General features: G+C 35.1%; 1 protein-coding gene across 17 annotated transcripts in view; it reads right to left on the bottom strand.

Moving 5' to 3' along the window:
- The window catches only part of ERC2 (ELKS/RAB6-interacting/CAST family member 2), a 369,674-nt gene that overhangs the window by 180,075 nt on the left and 169,176 nt on the right, over nt 1-20,423 (bottom strand). For all 17 annotated transcript variants that reach the window (XR_011905070.1, XR_011905073.1, XR_011905076.1 and 14 more), the window contains one exon: nt 6,013-6,173. Coding sequence is in view for 1 of the 17 variants with exons in the window: in XM_072347008.1 (XP_072203109.1) it covers nt 6,013-6,173 (161 nt within the window). In the remaining 16 variants the exon portion in view is untranslated. The remainder of the gene's footprint in view (nt 1-6,012; nt 6,174-20,423) is intronic.

Here is a 20,423-nt window from a genome sequence, read left to right as displayed (position 1 = left end):
GTAGAGCAACAGAAGGTAAAGCTTATGCAAAATGTGATCTTTATTATTTGCAAAGTCAATTATTTGAATTAGTAGAACAGGTTCTCAAAAAATGATTTTAAATTCATCTGATATTAATTATGATCATTGTGTTTCAGTGTAACAGAGCAATGTGCAAGGAAAGGACTTATACTTCAGAGAGAAAATAAATTTTAGGAACATAGTTCAAGAACAACAGCCAAAGAGTATAAGGAAGCACCCATTTATAAACCACTTCTTGTCCATGAATTTGTCTAACCCATTTCTGAACCAGTTGATGCCATCTGCCTTTTGGGGAAGCGAATTCCCAAGGGTCTCCAACCAGTGACCCTATAAAGCACACCTTCTCTCTCTTCTGAATCAATCACTGATTAACTGCAACAACAGCCTGATATTCCCTTTTCTGGAGGATCTGGCAAACAACAGTTCCACATTCAACCTATGCCTCCTTTGTGATTCTGTAAACTTCAAACACACCCCGCCCTTGCCTTCCCCTCCCCAGAGTGATGAGTCTGGAAGTTTTTCCTCATAAAGCAGCTGCAGGTTTCCCTTGATCTTTCTACCATTCAAGTTCTGGGGAAAGCACTAAAGCAAGAAAACCCCAGGAAGCATTGTGGACCTCCCAACTGAAAATGTTTGCTGAAGCACCTATCCCAGCCTTCGCACTGCATCTCTTGTCCTGAGGAAAGATACCAGAGTGGGTAGGAAATGAATGGCAACAAACAGAAATAAAAGTGCACCGCTAAGTTACTGGCCTGCAACTACCATCAAAGTCTCCTTCTGCTTAACAAATGCCTCAAAACCATACAGATCACAGGAGCTGAGAGGATCACTATTTCAGCTACAAACACCTAAATTTCTATAGTTTCTTAAGAACATTTCTAATTGAAAACCAAAATTCTTATGTGATGAGGAAAACAAACTAAACTTCAATAGCAGGTGGAAATCTATTCTAAAAGTAGAATATGACCATACAGAAAAATAAATAGATAAAATGAAGAAATAACACTTTCTTTCCAGGTTGGTAAAATTTCAAGTTTGGTGACGCTCAAATGTCTTTAAGTAGGAGAACCTTTGTCAAGTAAACAGCTCATTTTATTCTTACAGAGAGAAACATTTTATTGATTTGTGCCCCTTCGCTGCTTACAAAAGAAAAACATCTATTCATTTTAGTCAAGAAAGCTTCTGTTCCAGAGAACAAAGCCTTCATTTGGGTTTCTCTAATCCTTGTCTTGTTTGCAAGTTGGTGTCAAAAATGCTAGTGACAGCATGCTGTGTTACAGGTCTATGGGGCAAAAGCAGTCACAAGAGACTTTTCACCCAGGTTAGGAGACCACATTACCATTCTAACTACTTCCTATGGAAGTCACAGTTGTATCAACATCCTGCTGTTTTGTTTGTATTTAACTTGGGCTATGACACTCTACACTCAGCATGAATACTACAATTAAATGAAAGCAGCCCACCAGTTACTAAAAAGCTGTCTAGTGTTCTACATTCAAATTGGTACAATTTTTGAGCCAATCAACTTGCTATCAATTCACTGACCGTATTTATAATATGCATTACTAAAGTGGAAACAAAGTTAAATAATCATTAAAAAAAAAAAATTAAAGAAAAATAGTAAATACTTTCTGAAAAAAATATTCTTTCTCTACTATCCTATTGTCTAAGCTGTCAAGTAAAAATATGTTATTGCAGACAATTCATGAGGGAGAAATTATCACAGCTGTCCTTCTCCAAATATAGGCTATAGCAGAGCTGGCAAAGTAGAAAAAGAAATGTAATGACACTACTTCCAAAAGAATACCTCATTAATCGTCCAAGTATTCTAGCCCTGCTGCATTTGCTTAAAATTCAACTCAAAGTCTATCCTTTATTTTTCTGTATCCACTACTATCTATTTATTTATTTAGCTTAGAACTACATTCAAGGTAGGTGCTGCCTCTTTTTCGGACAGTCTTTCAATGTAACAGCATTTAAAAAATAAGCATAAACAACATTGTGTCTACATACATATATATATATAATAACACCTCGATTCTTAGCCTAAGCAAGAATTACCTGTTTTCTTGTTCTGTTGTTTGTTTGTTTTTTCCCTCAAAAAAGAAGGAAAAAACAAACAAATAAAACCCCACTGCTTAACCATTATCACAGAAAGCAGACAGTGCCTATGGGGAAAATATCATTTTAAGTGGTTTTAAAGAGTAAGCTCCAAGAAATTTCAAAGTGTATTTGCAAACTTCAATCACCTTGCAGTTTCTCCTTTCTTACAGCCCTGTTTTCCTCATCCTTGCTGTGTGTGGAAGATCCCCCAATAAAAGAAAACAATGACTATATGCAAGTTGAGTCCTTACACTTTTACCAGGGATTTTCCTGCCAATGAGTTTCATCCTTCTGGCCTATACATGTACTGAACAGGTGAGCTGCATACAAAATTACTCTGAAATATTCCAGATGCATTGGATTTGCTGCTTACAGAGAAAATTCAGAAGAGATTTTGACCACAGCTGTAGCCACAGTGATGAGAAAGAAACCACTGTGCTGTGGGTAACAGAACCTCTAAGGGTGGAGTAGGTAGGATGTAAGTAGGCAAAAATACATTGAGTTCTTTTCACTCCCCAAGCACTAGTCTGCATAGTGATGGATGGAAAAAGTAATAGAAGAATGTAAGGCAGGGACATGATCTGATTTACCCAGGTGTTGGAAACATGTCTGTGTTCTCCAAACATGCACCAGCCATGCAGCTCCTGCTAAGCCACTATACATTCATGAAATCCCCAACTTCTACTTGAGTAAAATTTATTGATGGAAATATGGGGGGTATGCCTGGGGAAAACCAGATGAATTTTAAGTTTCCTTATACTCTGCCACTAATACTCCATAAAATATTTTGAATTCCCTGCAAATTGTGACCATCTAGTTTTATATGTCACAAAGTCTTTTCCTTATGCTGTAATTGTTGACTTCTAGAATTCATTCTATGTCCCTTTTCATGCCTTCAGTGTCCTGAAAAGTCCACCTGAGGCTATTTTTATGCATCTATGCAAGGATTAACTCCACTAAAAGGGGGGAAGAGGACAAGTCAGACAAAATAATCAACAAACTCACATTGGTGCACTTCCTTGAGCCAAGTTTCCAGCACCAAATTGCTTGCTTGCTTTGTGCAACTGCTCCTGAACAGCTTGTTGAAACAAACAGATCCCAACCATGGTCTTGCATTCAAGACTGGCATTTAGTGGTAAATGCAGCTGACCTGTCCTTTTGTGACAGATCAGCTGAATGACCAATCCAGGAGGTAAAAGAGAAGTATGCTTACAGCACTTCTGCAGAGTGGCAGCTGGTAGGGCTGAATGCTTGGTGGAAAAAACATTTTACCCCTTTCTTTCCACAAATATTTCATGCTTGACTATACACAGGTGCTGTTAAATGAATAAAGTAAACATACTGAAAAACAGAGATAAGCAATATTCATTTATTATTTTCAGTGAAGAAACGGTGAACATTCTTAAACAAAGGAAGGGATGTTTAATTTTATGCTGTCACTAAGAAAATTTACAGAAAAATCTATTTTTCTTTTTTCACAGCACAGCAATGATCTATTTTTGTTATTGAATTGAAAGACTAGTAGCTGGTTATTTTATTAGATCTTTAATGCTTCCTTACTGAAGTAATCTGACTTATTCCACATTAGAGAAAGCATGTATTTTTTCTTATGAAAATTCACAGTGAATTATGGGGCAAAGTCACTTCCATCAAAACTGGTATATCAATACCCACAGGTGATGGCATAAATGAATGCTAAAGGCACTGAAATAACCCCACTTTACAAACTCTTGGCAAAACTTTTATGTACTTAGTTGACTACTAAAGGAAATGAACAGTAATTAACACAGTTGGATCTCAAAAGGTAAGAATTCAGTAGTCTTCAAGTCAAAACATGAAGTTCAGATCTTTGTAAATTAATGCCCTAATCATGGACTGCTAAGTGCCATGTTTGTTAAATGTAACTAAGTCACTGAACGGTCATCAAATTTATGTAAAGAACAAATGAATGTGCATTTCTAAGAAACCCTCCAGAAGTTCTCAGTAGCTTCTGGTCCTTACTGCAAACTTTCAGAAAACAAAAAAAAAAATATATCTTTTTAATTGCTAATTTCAAGCCAATTGAAACCTTTTTATGAATGCTAAACACTCTTAAAAAATCAAAATGGCTTTTGTCACGTTGTATAATGCAGAAGGCTTTTTAGAACACTCTCAGTTATTACGAAATAAGCTCGCTGATTTTATTATGCTCAGAAAGAGCATAAAGCATTAAGACAATTAGGCACTATGATGGATTTGAACACATGGTGTGTTTTGCCGTTAACATGAATCCGTAACTTCCATTAATGTCAGTATGAGTTATGCACTGTCCAAAAAATACGACCATAACAAAAATATTTCCTCCAGAACTAATATAGTAATATTTTTATAGACATTTGGGGAAAAAAAAAAAAAAAAAGATTCTCATATTTAGAAAGCAACAGAGCAACAGTACATGAAAATCCTTCTCCAATTTTTAACACTTTGAAACTCATTAGAATAAATCTCAGATTTTTACATACTGGCATCAAGATAAGTATAACTTCATATTTATCTCCTTCCATCCAACTACCTTTCCTTAAGTAGTACTTATCTAGTTCCAAGTTCAAAAAGACCAGGCAGATAATGAACAAGATTAAGCTCCTTTCCAGTTTTACTCTAAACTTCCTTAAATAACTGAATTTATATGGGGGCATGTAGTGACAACTGGAGAAATTACCTAAAACTGACAAGCGATTGTAGTCTGTAAATTAAGATGGATCTTGGCAATGTCAGCCAGATGGACCCAGAATGCAGAGTTATGTTTGGAACTTGAACATAATATAAGCATAGGAAATCATCATGAATGCTTTTAAACACAGTTCATGCCTATTTAACTGGAAGCCAGCAGCCAAGAACCATAATCACTCTATATCAAATAATTAAGTGATAAATAGAAGTTATAGTCAATTCTTCCAATTAATTAATTATCTTAAAATATCAAAGGGAAGTTAGATGAAGAAACTCTACTGTACTACAGTTACTACAGTAACTACTGTACAGTAACTACTAAAGTTACTACAAAACAAAACTGTAATTATTATGTCAGTGAGTGTCTAGGTTATAGCTAGACACCCACCCAAAAAACAAGCCACCTTGTCTTTTTTTACTGTGTTATTAGAATATTTTTTCTCCAATGATTTACCTTCCTTTGAAATGTCAGGATAGCCACACGTATCTAGATAAAGCTACACATATTTCTAGTGCTTTTTGTTTTCTTTCTTTCCCTAAAAAACATAGTTTATGAATGAGAACAGCAAATTTTATTTGTTGACTGTTATCTATATGCTTACCAGCTTTTCTGAACCATAACAACTTCACTTGTTTTCTGCAAATGCTAACTTTAAAAATCGTGCTAGAGCTTTACAATGCCTTAATTACAGACATGCATAGGAAGACAGATGTATTTACAGGTCTGTCTTCCTTTGTCAGTTCTGTATTCTTACATATTGTGATAACATGTACACTGATAGGTGTTTGTTTTGTGTGTTTTTTTTAACTAATTCAATTCAATCATTTTTGCACCATCAACAAAGTCAACCTGTTTTTCCTTGCATGATACTAAAAAAACCTCCCATATACATTTCTCACTGAAAGATGGGGCCTTAAATACTCCATTTTTCATGGAACTTACACTGCACTGATATTTTAATTGCACGTAACAAAAGGCAGCATTCAAAAATTCTTCTCATGTGAACTGTTAATTAGTGTAATGAATTACAAAATGAGCACTCTCTCTTTTTTGTAGTTTCAGAGGTACTTTGGTCCTACTATTAGCAGATCATAGATTCAAACAGGGAGAAAAACAGTCTTTTAGAACAACAAAAAAAAAAAGTTTTTCTAGAAACTTGAGAAAGCAATGGTACTTACTTCATTTCTAGAATTTCTTCAAGTTGTTTTCTCCGCTCTATTCTTAGGTTAGCCAGATGTGCTTCCTTCTCAGCCAACGACTGCTGTGTTGAGGCAAGACGGGCTTTGGTAGAATCTAATTCTTGTCTAGTCTTTTCCAATGCATTCATCAGCTCTTCTACCTAAAAGAAAGATAAATTTTTAAGCTCCTTATTCTTTATAATAAGTAAATCTTAGAACTATATAAATATAAGAATACATCCACACACATCAGGAATTACTTTAACTACTGTTCATATCCATTCCTGTTTGAAAAACAAACAAAACATCAAAAGCTAAACACTCATTGCTTTGCTTGCCTCCCATTTAAACAGTTCAATAGAGCAAAATTAATAATCTACTCTCTACCAAATTACTGTGAGCAGGACTCACACTATTTGACTGTTAAACATTCAATTGCATACATTTCCCACACTAGCTGCATCTGCATTTTTATAGACACTGTATTAAGCAATTCTAGGATAACTCTGATACCCTTCATTGTCTAAAACGTATTATTTCATGAAGGCAGTATCAGAATTCTCCATAGCACTGAAATTAGTTATGTTCACCCTCCCTTTCAAACAGTAAAAAACACTGCTGTAAATGAGTACAAGGAGTACAAACCATGCCAAAGAGTCTGAGAAGGAACAAGACTGTACTAAAATGCACCCCCATATTTTAAACCACTTAAGGAAATTAAAGGCTTCAGAAAAAAACCAAAGCTTAGGATATGTTAAGGTATATCAAAAATATACTAATATAAGTATTACTAGAAAAAAAGAGGTCAAAGTTTGAGAGAAAAAAGCTGAAAATCTGAATATAGAAACTTCTCCAAACCAGAAATCATTAATGTATGTAGATTTGAAATTTATATTTTCATTTATACTTCCAAGACAATCTTTGCCATCTAGTTCTTCTTTCACTTCTTAAATTTGACCCAAGAACTTTTCATGTTCAAATTTTCACGTTTTTTTCTACAAATGCTTAATAAAAGCACTATTCTCTTATTTTATAACAGCATTAAAATGATTAAAATGATGTAACTATATCATCTTTGATATTGAAACCAAAACGTTGATTTACAATCTGATAGTCCTACTGAATGGAATGGATACAAGTCCAGTACTACTAGAACAAAATTTTAGCTTTAGGACCTACAGCAAAATGCTTCTTTCAGGTGCACAGCATCTAGAGAAAAATTAAAATGAAGGTGTCTTTAAGATGTTTATCTACACAGAAAAGTGCCTCAGTTTCACTGCTGCATATCAGTAGAGTATTTGGAAATCCAAGCAGCCCTTCAGTGCCACCCGGTGTTGCACTAACCCTGTGCCAGATGCGTCAGTGCTGGCCCAGGGCTGCCTATACCAGCCAGCCCTCCCTGCAGCACCTCAGTCCTGCTGCTCACTGAGCTCCGTGGGGCTGCCATTATGGCTTTCAGAAAGCCTACCTGATGTCAGTACTTCGAGAATTTTAATAAAACCAGGACCAGAATTTAACCCTAGAATTCAGAATGGTAGAAAACCAAGAAACCAAACAATTACAATTCTTCCTAAATTTTGAGTCTATTTTAAATGAACACTTTCTACTTGTACCACAGCACATTTCCAACTCCTCTCCTCACACACCATCAGTTTCACACCAAGATAAAGAAAGAAAAAGAAATGTATGTAGCTGAAGTATACATCTGCATTACCAGATTCTGTGAATTAAAGAAGGTTAGAGTTCAAATGAATGACAGATTATTAAAAATGCCCTGGAGCATTCTTAATTCCAGATTGGATCCAGCTCAGCACAACTCATACTAACATAATACTGTTCCATTTTGTGGGAATAAGGAGAGGGAGGGACAACAGCATGTTTTCTGTATTCAAGTACGATATATTTCTGCAGGATGATGACTAGCTGGCAGCTCTCCAGCAATCAAGGTTAGTAATATTAGTATTATTGTCATTAAATGGTGGACATTTCATTTTTGATAATGATATTAATTATAAATACAAGAGTTCAGGATTTCCCTTACTAAATTGTTCAAATATCAGTAGCTATAAGTAAACCCCGTGCCAACTTTAATTTAAATTCCAACCTCATATTAGTAAACACTGACTATTTATTAATTTTGCAATGTAAGATTCTCTAAGATAGTTCCGGGAAATGGCTTGAAATTATTAATTTTCTTGAAACTGTCAGAAAGAATTCTCATCACCTTTTTATCTCAACCTCAGTAGTTCAATAAAAAGCTAGGGCCATCAAAATATATTTCTTGGATTCATTATCTGGTCTTCCAATTGAGATAGCAATTTCATCGATAATCAGAAAACAAGCTTAATTTTGAAATACTGGTAATAATCAGTTAAGTATAATAGTAATCTTACATAAGCCAAATCAAAACAGTCAAAAGTAACAAGATTTATATACATAAATATATATATATATAAACAAACATAGGTAGCCCTGAAAGTAATGCCTCCTGTATATTAACATGGAAATTAAAGCAGATAAGAAAAGCACAATAACACTAATACAGCAAATTCTCATCTACAAAACACACTTTTTCGACATAGTCACCATGATTAGCTTTGCATTTTCACCAATAGTGAACAGGAGCTTTCATGCCATGTCCCTGAAAATCTGTGCCAGCTGAGGTGACCCACTGTCACCATCACCACTGCTTAAATGCACCACCCACCACCTCATTGTGCTCACATACATTTGGTGTCTGTAAATGTTCAACAAGCATCAAGGAATGCCAATGGTTGAATTCAATGAATTCTATTCTACACATTTTCTTCATACACACTTCCACATCAGATGCCATTTTGTCAGATTGCCCCTCTGCTGCTATCTGCCACATAGCAACAAAATGTAATGGAATACTGGTTGGAAGGTTACACCTCTACTGCCATACCAGAAACATCTGCCTCTGATATTGTGGGCCAACATAATAAAAGAGGAGGCATTAATTTTGGAGCAGCCCTTGCGTGAGCGTGTGTATAAGACGGCATGTATACTGTTTAAATCAAATAAAAATGACAGGATGAATAACATTAAACTCTGTGTTTTAGTGTCATGTTTCTAGACACACGGAAATCTCGTGCAACCGTAGTTCAAAATGTGAATACGACCTTCATCAAAACTTGGTCAAAGTTGCAGAAAATTGTTCATTAGCAGCAAAATATAATCATATGATGAAGTAATTAGTATAACATTCTGATTTTGCAACGCTGTATAAATTAGAAATAAACTTCACATTATGTCAGTAAAGATACAGTATTCTAAGTGTTGCATGAATCAATTAACAAATGTTCTTTGTTTAAGGTGAACTCATTCTGACAGGGCCTAACTCACCATTGGCCTCATTCAACCCTAAAAGTCATCCAGGCATATGCTGTAATGGAAATAAGACCAGGCACCTGAGAAATTGAACAACTTCACTTCTTACCAGAAAAAAAAAAAAGCAGCATCTTTTTTTCTTTTTTTTTTTTTTTCTTTTTTAATTTAATTAGACATTGAATTATTTCATTATCATGTTTTAGTGGTTTCCTCTCCTTCTCACTGATCTTCATTTGAGATTTTTTTTAAGCGCTTGTTAGCCTCAGTCCTGCTCAAACTTACACTTGTTTGACAAACCTAATTATAAAAGTAGCATTAATAGCATTTTATAGTTGTGCAAATTGAAGCAGATTCAGATGGTATATATTGATGAATTACAGAGCTCAACCTAGTGTTTCCAGAAGCATTAAAAAATATAGGGTAGTAATTGAATTACCTATTGAAGATATGTTCATTTTAGTAGGACACTCAGTTGTCCCACACAATATGGAAGAGAACTCTAGTAGGCTGAAAACTATTACACTGTGTGACTTCAGTGTTGAGTCTCTGTAGATAAAACATGCAAGGAGAGCAGAGCAACTCTTTAGCTGGTGTTAAAGTACGGCGCTGTCAGACTGGCCTCTCTGGTTAATGTCAATAGCACTGCGTATAAAAGGTGACTAAAGTGCGTACAAATGTTGATCTTTGGAGAAGGCATGCCTAGAATCATACACACATCTACTATTTCATCCACCAGGTCAACTTCAGGGAGAGAGGGCAAATTGGGAGTTTTCTTGCCAAAAACTGATTCTTAGCACACTTGTTAGGTTACACTGCACAAAGCTACTTCCCCCTGCTTTTAATCCACAATCCCAATCTCTTATTAGAGTTAGAAATGCTTCTCCCTTAGAGTATTTCCAAAAGCAGCAGGGATGTGTAAAGCCTTACTGCAGACAATTTATGTACATAAGAGAATTTGTCCACACACTACAGCATGCTTACACATTGTAAAAAAGCAAGCAAGAGTTAAACTGTTATAGTATGAAAATGCTTGGACAGCTTTACAAATTGAAATCTCAGAAAATAAGGTTTCCTATCTAGTTTTAGTACAAGCTAAATAATGTTAATATGCAGCAAGAAAATTAAAAAGAATCGAGCAATTGCTAACTGGGGGCAGCATCTGTACCAAGGAAATTTGATACTGTCTTTACTGCAGTGACATTTAATGCAGAGTTCATGTGAGTACCAAATGCCCAAGGAAGCTGCATCTGCACTCTTCTTTTAATGCAGATAATCTTTTCCTGTTTACTTAATTCTATGGCATTTTCACTATAAACTTATTTATGCAATATTTTATAGGCTTGGCACATCTACAAAGGTCACAGTGACTTGGATATGCCATATGCTTAAAAACTAAAATAAAGTGATTGCTATTGTATATAATGCAATATTCCCTACATAAATAACTGTAAGCAAAGTCATAGTATAGCTATACATTAGAGAGACAAGTTCTAGCTCTGGTGTACCCATTTGAAAACCAGTCTTATTAAGAAAAGCTCAGTATAGCAATCAGTAGTTTAGTTACAACCTTACTGAGATTTATCTATATCCATAGGAGAAGTGCAGAACTAAGAAAAAAATCACTAGTTTAATTATTTCAGATGTGATATACACATAAATAACAATAGGGGTCCTGTCTCTATATGTTGAGATACACTAAAGACATATTGCAGATAAAACAGAGATAAAATAAAGACAATTTTGCTTCATTTCTGGTGCTTTCTCTGTGGGGAAAACAATTCCATAGAAAGTGATCTTTCTAAAAGACAATTAAACTGTTCTGAAGGGTCAGTTCAGGAAGAAAGCAGCCAATAGGATCAAAATTAGAGTCTGTCTAGGATAGGAAAGACCAAAGGACAATGTGGGGAAGCCTGAAGAGGACAACAGAATGTCTGGCAACTGGATTCCACTATTAACACATGATAAGCTAGGAGTATGATGGAGCCAAAGTATTAACCCAGATGTTGTCAGAAGGAATTCCTCCATGAAGGCAGTTTATAACGAGCATGTCAGATTTCAAAACACTAAAGAGCAATCTCACCCAAACAGAAGCTCCCTGTTCACACTACCCCCTCACCTACTGTGTAGTAACAAGCTTACTGGATAAATCAGCCACAGATCTCTGTGCACTGCCTCAATCAACACCCTAGAGAGAAATTCCCTGTGGGAGGAAAAAGCAGTGCTGGAAGAGGATGCCAAACCGAAAGCAGCAGCAGCCTCAGGAAATAATACCTGGGCAAAAAGGGAGTCAGATGTAAGGGTGGCTGCACAGCCTGTTGCATCTGACAGCAGGGCTGCCAGCACTGGGCAGAAGCCAAACAGGTATTCACAGAGCCCATAGATGCCTCCACAATGCTGCAGGCACACGAGCTCAGAAGGAAACTATGCAGCAACTGAATGGATCCACACGCATAACACATGTAGCACTGCAGAGCAAAGTTGCTGACAGACAATTACACACACACACACACACACAGAGCATTCAGTAATGCAACTATGTAGGAATGTCTCACTATTATTACAGAGATGGGAAAAGAAAATTGGGCTGGGGAGAGAACATCGATACAGGCAGCAAGATAGTCCTGATAGTTCAACAAATGTTCAAAAAGTCCATCATAAACTGTGGAATTCTCAATCACTGATGGAAGAAAAGTAAAGAGACTTTATAACAAGGGGTTTACCCCAGGTTAGATCTCAAAAAATTAATTTACATCTGTTCCATAAACATAGTAGCAGCCAACAGTGAATAAACCACTATTGGAAAAGACAAAAATGCTGAATTATACAGTTTGCTCCTTTCTGAGCTACTGGAAAGCTTTCACAAACTACCACTGAACCAAAACAAGATTTCATACAGATACTCAGATGAAGAAAAAGAGCTCTCCCAAACTATTGCACCACAAGCAAAGAAAAAGATTTCAATCATGCCACATGAATCTGTGAAACATTGGCACAGGTAAAAAAAATACTGTTTTTAACTACGTTAGCCCTTCCATAGTTAATGAAACACCAGAAAAACATGTATTTGACAACAGGTTTCTACTGAGTGGTAGATTTTATTTTGCTAGACTAGAATAAAGGGAACATAGGGAAGATTACCATAGTTACATTCCTAGCAACACCTGCCACATTTCATATTCTGTATAATAACCCTCATCAACTTGAGGTTATTCCATTTGGACATATCTTTTACTAAGACTCTTTCATCCCCAAACAGAATCATAGAATTACTCAGGTTGGAAAAGACCTCAAAGATCATCAAGTCCAACCGCAAACAGATTTGCTTTCAGAGAACCGAGATGTCCATCCATATCAAGTCATTTATTTTTAAAGATGTAGAACATGTATCCAAGGAACACAACTCCTGTGTTGTGTATTCAGTTCTGGTGAGGGACTTTTTTAGTGGGAAATATTGGTGGTAGGTGGACATACCACCTTGGATCTTAGAGGTCTTTTCCAACCTTAATGATGGCATGACATTTAAACATGACTCTTTAATACTGCTACAGATGGTCTATTCAATCTGCCAAATCAGTTCCAGCATATTTTATAGTAAATAAAACTTCTCGAATATCTGAGCTGTATTATGAGTAAAACACTCCTTATTGTACTGACATGTTTTAAGAGATCTCACTTTCAAAATGCAAAGGAAAGAAAAATGTATTCTTTTTTTCACAACATAATGAAAATAAAAACACCAATAATGCAACTGTGCTCAATAACACACAATGCCATAGTTAGAAAACTGCCTAGAACTGCAAGAATTATGACCCCTGTGTTAAGTATACAGCACTAAGGAAGCAGGTTATATAGTTATTTAGTCTTTTTTATTCTTCATATTTCCAGACAGATGTAAAAATTACTTGAACTGCTTGGGAAAGGAGATAGTCTAAATATAATATACTTCTAGGGAAATAACATTTTCTTCATTTAGACCTCAGGCACTGCTGATGGCAGAATAAGATTGGAATGTGCAGATAATTATCTCTGAGGCTAGTCAACAGCTAGAAGTCCTTCGTAATATCACCTTTAAGATCAAGCCAAGACATTCCAGTCTGAATCAAGGTTTATTTATTAAAGGATTTAGCACTTTTAGATCCAATATTGCCTGGAAGACCACCAATTTCCATTCCCAAATATCTAATTTCTCCAGTTTCTTGGTGAATACATAAAGACCTTCAAAATAACTTCAGTGAGCACACACATATGCACATGAAGGACATCCAAATTCCTTCCTCTCACTAAGATGAATTCCACAGGAAACACCTCTAAAACACAAAATCTTCACAGAGACTGTAGAAGATTTCAACAATTCTCACCCATTTTAGCTACGCAGCTTAGAAAACTGCAGGCATTTGTAACTGAAAGTTGTTTTTTTTCTTGATCCTGATTGGTATAAGGAATACCGTGAAGAATAAAGATTCAAGATTTGTAGAAAAAAAAAATAAATGAAATCTTTATCATTCCTTGAGCTAACAAAATAAAACTAACAAAAGCTAGACAACAGGGTAAAGTGAATAGACATGTACTTGGAATCTTCTCCTATCTAGGGAGGGAGCTAGACATGCAAAACAAGGTTTGGGGTCTTTTTTCCCCTATTTAAAAACTACATTTAAATTGAGTAAATAAAATTGTTATTGAAAACTATAGATCAACTGTTCTCTGTTGCTACTTGGCTTTTTTAGTCTGGGGTCTTTTTGTGCTGGTGCCACTTATCTAAAACCTACTGTTCATAATATAAGATCAAAAGTAATGGCTTACAATACAACATCTGTTGAGTAAATTCATGTGATACTGTAATTTTAAAAAGGATTTCTATAAATGAACAGAAAAGACATATAGCCTTTCTATTTATCATGGATTTGGCCAACAAAAAAACCCAAACATTCACAGTATGATCCTGGTTATCCAAACTTCCCTTCTGAATCTAATGAACTGTTAACATGTCTTCCTGTGACAGTGACTTCTTGTGATACAAACTGAGTCATCCAGACAAATTTAGTGTCGTAAAGGTTGAATAACTGGTTATTGCATTATGAATAAACTTTCATTCAAGATGTATCTCATGGCACCTCATGCAATGTTGTACGACACTCTACCCTCAAGAGAAGGGAAAATTAGCCATGAAAATATAACCCCAACTGTTATAAATCCATAGTAACATATGGTAATAAATAATAACTATTAATCTACTTTTCTCCTGTAATACTACATGAGCAAACAAATTTCACATTAAAAAAAAAAAAAAACTAGCAAAGAACAGTAAACAATTTTTAAAAGAAAAAAAGAATATCTACGCTTCCAAGACAGTATCAGTAGTATCTGTCTGTCCTTTACTTTAGTTGAGTTCATAGTTAAGCCAAAATGAGGCCCAGAAGATAAAAGATTTCCCAAAATGAGTAAGTTTCCTGTATGTAGCAAAGAAGATTCAAGTTCCTTATCTACAAGTACAACAACCTCCCTGCCTGCCACTGCTCCCCCCTCCTTCTCCATTTCTGGTTTCAAAGGAAAAAAGAAAAGCCCATTGTATCCTCTGTCGGGAGGATATATTCTGTCCCTGCTCATTGCCATTGACTTCAGCAGCACAGAAACAGTATCATTAATACAGATATCAACCCACTATTATTTTTCCTCAGAGTTGCATTTATAAACTGAAAGCATGCTAATATTCCCAGTACAGGCTTATAGTCAGAAGCCCACATGGTCCCAAATATACTGTAATATCTAAAATAAGAGTCCTGAGAAAACAAAGAACTGAACCAAAACTAAGAGCATTTCTGTCTTTAATAGAGAAGTCAGCTAAGAAATAAACACAACTGTTCATGAGAAAGATATTAGAAGCAGTAAATTTTGGGGTGATGAGTGGTTTTAGGTGTGTAATTTATGTGTGCAAACACTCATTGGTGGTATGACCAGAAACACAGATATCATGGAATGAAAAAGGAGTAAAAATAGAGAAAAGTGGAAGATGTGGATACATGCTCTACAAGGCTGATAAACAAAACTAGCAAACTTATATGAAAGATCAGATTGTGACATATTTTCACGAAAGCAAAAACAAAAACAAACACTGTTGATTTAAGAAAGAAAGTTGGCAGGAAGCTGCCATTAGGTCCTCTACAGTTTACACTATATTTTTTTTCCTCCAGACACTGCCAGTGGGAGGTTTTATAGGATAATGATATACTGAGAAACTTATGACAAGCATGTCCAAACAAAGTAAAACATATTTTTCACAAAACAGTAAACTCTGATAGCTTAAATCCATGCAGTCTGAAGAATAATTATTGCAGAATTCTTAACTTGTAAAACCTGTTTTAAGGTATTTAAGTATTCTTGACTTTTTCCAGAAAATATTGTTGTAGTAGGAAGTTATTCCTTAAAAAAAAAAAAGAGAGAGAGAGAGAGCTGAAATGGAAAAGGAGTCAGTCATACACAAATGCTGAATAGTAATGTGTTTAGCAGTTTGATGACAGCAAAAGCAGACAAATATCAAAACTGGCATCAATTTATATTAGTTGATTAACTGATGGTATATTAAACAGAACTTTAAAGAACCAAGCGGGCATAAAACTTGATCACTCTTATTTCAAGAAGCTGTCTTTTCTCAGTTGTATTTTGTTAGCAAAATAGTACATGCGGCTTGGAGAGTTTGTAAATGAACTGTGTAAATGGGGATTGTGACAGTCATCAGTTCAGTCACTTTGGTGACTTTTAACATACAAACATGTGTCTAATTCCTGAACTATCAGAACTGTGTAAAATATGCGAAGCCTTTTTCACATACTAGAATTACTTTGGCTAAGGCTTTGTAGAATAAAAAGATTACTGAATAAGAATCAAAACTGTTTTCTTAAATATTCTGAGTATGAGAGAAAAAATAAAAATTATTGGCAACAGAAGTTTTTCTAATCCTAAGAAAACTTCCTGTTAAAATTCAGTCCTGACCCAACAAAAATTCTGTCTGAACCTGCTAGATCTGCATGAGTAACGTAGTTAAAGAGGCCAAATCAGTTCTTCTGACACTTTCAGATAGGGAAGATGAAGCATGAAATGCTCCTCTGGCTATGCAGTGTATTCCTGAATCTGTGCCATAGTCTGAGAATTAACCACCACCTGAGCACTGACATATGACAGGAAGATAAATGCTGAGTATGTACATTTTAATTGTTGAAATTGTTACTTTATTAATTATAGTAATTCTTATAGGGAGATTAAATAAAGATGCAATCAAATTGTCAGAGGGGTGTTTTGAGAGGGCAAAAATAACCTCCTAGCATCTTTACACTGCACATCAAGCCACAGGGAAACATTTGCGTATTTTCTTCTGTGATCCCAACTAGGATTCAGCCTTACCCAGACACAAGTCTACTTTGCCTGGTGCATAATTGCTCTCGGAAATAAAATGGCTAAAGAAGGTAGGATATGAGGCAGACTAATTAATCTAAACATAGCAACTGTAAAGTAGCACCAGAATCTGAGATTCTTTGAACAAATTAACTATATTGTTCAGTTACACTTTACATACATTATCCTGACGGTACTGATGGCCTAGCACTTGGAATGCAAGTGTATAATTCAGAGTTTAGTCCCTAAATTCTCTGAAGTCATTTTTCTGTTGTTACTGAACTGCTTCTTTAAATACATATTGACTAATCTATGGTTTCATACATCAAGTAGACTATTTTTCATATACAGACTTAAATCTGGCTTTAAAAACTGTACGATGAATTGTAAAAACAGTTTAAAGTTATGATTGGCTGATAAAGTGAAACTCTACTCCATTTCACTTGGATTAGTGTGCAGCTGCAAGATATAAATTCTGTGTGAGAAACAGTACATTTTTTAATGCTCTTTGAATTATCATGTTTTTGCAAAATGAAAGACAACTGGTTTCATATGCAGGTAAGAAATATTGGCGTAAGGAATGTTATTTGATTTTAACTGAGTCATGTTGCCAGAATGCATGAAACAGCTGCATGAGCTGAGTATCTGCCTGAGGCTACAACTCCATTTCCCTCATCCTTTACCACCTGTCTGTGCTAAAGTTACTGGATGTTGGTAGATATCAAACCCCACTGGGATCCTTAACTATCACAATTGTGAAATGCATTCTCTGCTATTCTATTGATTCCTAATATTCACACATTTTCCATCAAATGAGACAGCATTATCACTGTCATTTGCAACACTTTTTGGTGAGTATGTAATAAATAATGAACTCAAACACAAAATGACTAAAGCTAAATAGAGAGTGAAGCTAAACGACTTAGCCCAGTTAACTAGGCTTTTTCTGTTTATCATATCTGAAAATTTACTGAATTTACTGAATGAAAAGGCTGCTGCACTTTTGCATCACTCTTTATCTGAGGGTAGCAGTGAACAAATAGCTAGTACAAGTACAACTACAAGGAAAAAAGAAAACAATCTCTGTTCTTGGAGAGGAAAGAAAAACAGGTAACAATACAGAGATGTTTTTATATTCATAGAACCATAGAATGGCTTAAGTTGGAGGAGACCTCCAAGATCATCAAGCTTCAACTCCCCAAATTAGCTAGATAGTGAATTCTGTTCTAAGAGTAAAAATGATTGATGAAACTTCAGTACTGCTGAAATAGAACTGCTTTTGAGAATTCTTGGAGAATAGATTTGATTTAAAAAAAAAAAAAAAAAAAAGAAAAAGAAAAAAAAAAACCCTCAGTAAAGACAAATGTAATTTTGATATTAACAGAAAAAAAAAAATAATAATAATAAAAGACAACTATAGAAATAGAGATAAGTCCGAGTCCGAGACTTTCTGGAACAAGCAATCTGCTTAAGGCTTGTTATAACCATTTAGAAGAATCAATGTGGATTTCCAAAGTTATGTAAGATTAATCTATTTTTTCTTATGACAGAGTAATTGGTTTTGATGAAGGACCAAAGTAGCAGCCATATTTGGCTTAAAAATAAATAAATAAATAAATAAATAAATAAAATCTCAAGTCACATAAGTTAAAGTATGATTGAAGCAAAAGTAACAAAATATGGATATCAAACGTTAGGAGATTGTACAGGGCCAAAAACAGTTTACTGTTAAATGACTATGATGTTTTAAAAATGGGATTCTTCAGTGCCAAGTGATATTCAATTATTTCCCTAATAACCCCAAATATTTGTAGATGACATTAGAATGCAAAGCAAAAACATAATTTCAAGACATCTTATCAAACTCAAGAACAGGACTGGGAAAAAAAATTATGATACATAAACAGGGACAGAAGCAAGGTCATAAAGAAATAATCAACTCCATAAATCCAGGAAGAGAATTAATTAGTTAAGAAGTTGTCTTTTTCTACTAAAGAAAAGGATAAAAACATTAAGGTGACAAGTCAACAGTGTCATGTTGTTGCAAAAAACATACCATAGATAATGTATACATAAGAGCAATCCTTCTATTTTCTTTGGCTCTGATAAAATATCAGCAGGAGAACTGGATCCAACTTTATCAACACAAAGATGTGAACAAACTGGAAAGGTTATGAAGGAAAACAACGAAGACAATAAGGAAAATAGAAAACATAACTTCTGTGGTAAGATTTTAAAAGCTATGATATTTTTATTTATAATAGTTAGAAAAAATTCATATCTTATTTTCTAGCATAAAATGCACAGAAGAATTGTTAGACAAGACATTCTAGACTTGCTAAGAATGATTTCAAAAGAGCCTACTTCCCAACTTAAGACAGACAAGCTTCTTAAAAACTATCTGTAGTGAGAAAGGGCAGACTTTCAGCAGAACTTTCATCTTGTAAAATATATTACTGAAGTGGGGGACCATAAATGCTATAGAAGTGAACTGAGATTGTTCATCATTTGTCACAGACCTAAGGGCATCTAATGACATGGTTAGGATACAGGCTTAAAACCACGTTTTTAGTATGAGATGTTAGGCTGTACAGCTCAATGTTCTGGCTTCTTCTCATCCCCAAAATGAGTGCCAACACATCTTAAACATTGTATACTAAGGAGAAAATAGTTTACTTGTCTTTATTTTTTCATGCCCAAATTCTTTTATACTTTCCACTTAAGTTTTTGCTGATTGCGGTGAAAAAAAAAAACAACAAAGGAGTCAATGGATCTTTTATCTGATCCTGTGTATGAGTTCTTACATCACAAATATTAACACACTTCAGTTGTATGAAGGAACAAAAGGACTGGTGCCAAGGTCAAAAGATTCATTACTTGAAAGTTACAGAACAGTAGGTGCTAGAGGAGACCTCTACAGATCATCAAGCCCAACCACCTGCTAAAGCATGTACCCTACAGCAGGTTGCACAAGTTGGCATCCAAGTTGGCCTGGAATATATCCAGACTCCACAACTTCTCTGGGGAGACTGTTCCAATGCTCCATCACTCTCAACAGTAAAGAAGTTCTTTCCTGTGTTAGTATGAAACTTACTGTGACACAGTTTTTTTTGCCTGTTACTCCTTGTTCTATTGCTCCCTGTTCTATATGCCACTGAAGAGTCTATCCCCATCAAAACGCTCCCATATCTTAAATATTTATAAAGAGTTATGAGATCTAATGCTGCTGCCAACAACTCATTCTCAATTCATCAGGAAGGCATAATTACTATGATAATACTCACAGAGGGCAGTTGTGATTAGAGTTATATAACTTATTCCCAAGCTTCACAGATCAATCACAAAAACTGCAAACACATTAATTAAAGCCAGTGCTGCGTGTGGCTCACAGCCTAATATTCATTATGGGCAAAAATCTGAAAACCACAGAGGTATGTCACAAAGGTTTCACTAATTCAGCATCAGAACATTAGTAATGTAATGTATAACCTTACATGGAACCAAATAAAAGAAAATATCAGGTGAAAAGTACTTACAGATATGCTGAAATATAGATGTTAGGAAGAAAATTCTCAGCTATTCTTTGGCATAGAGTGAAGAAATCACTCTTGCCAGACAACTACAGTTCTTAATCAACAAAGGATTCCAAAAAAAGAAGTGAAAGTTGAATTCCT

This window comes from Excalfactoria chinensis, chromosome 12, assembly GCF_039878825.1.
Source record: "Excalfactoria chinensis isolate bCotChi1 chromosome 12, bCotChi1.hap2, whole genome shotgun sequence".
Classification (NCBI taxonomy): Eukaryota; Metazoa; Chordata; class Aves; order Galliformes; family Phasianidae; genus Excalfactoria; species Excalfactoria chinensis.
The sequence above is the reverse complement of the archived record's forward strand: the minus strand, read 5'-3'. Positions and strand labels throughout refer to the sequence as shown.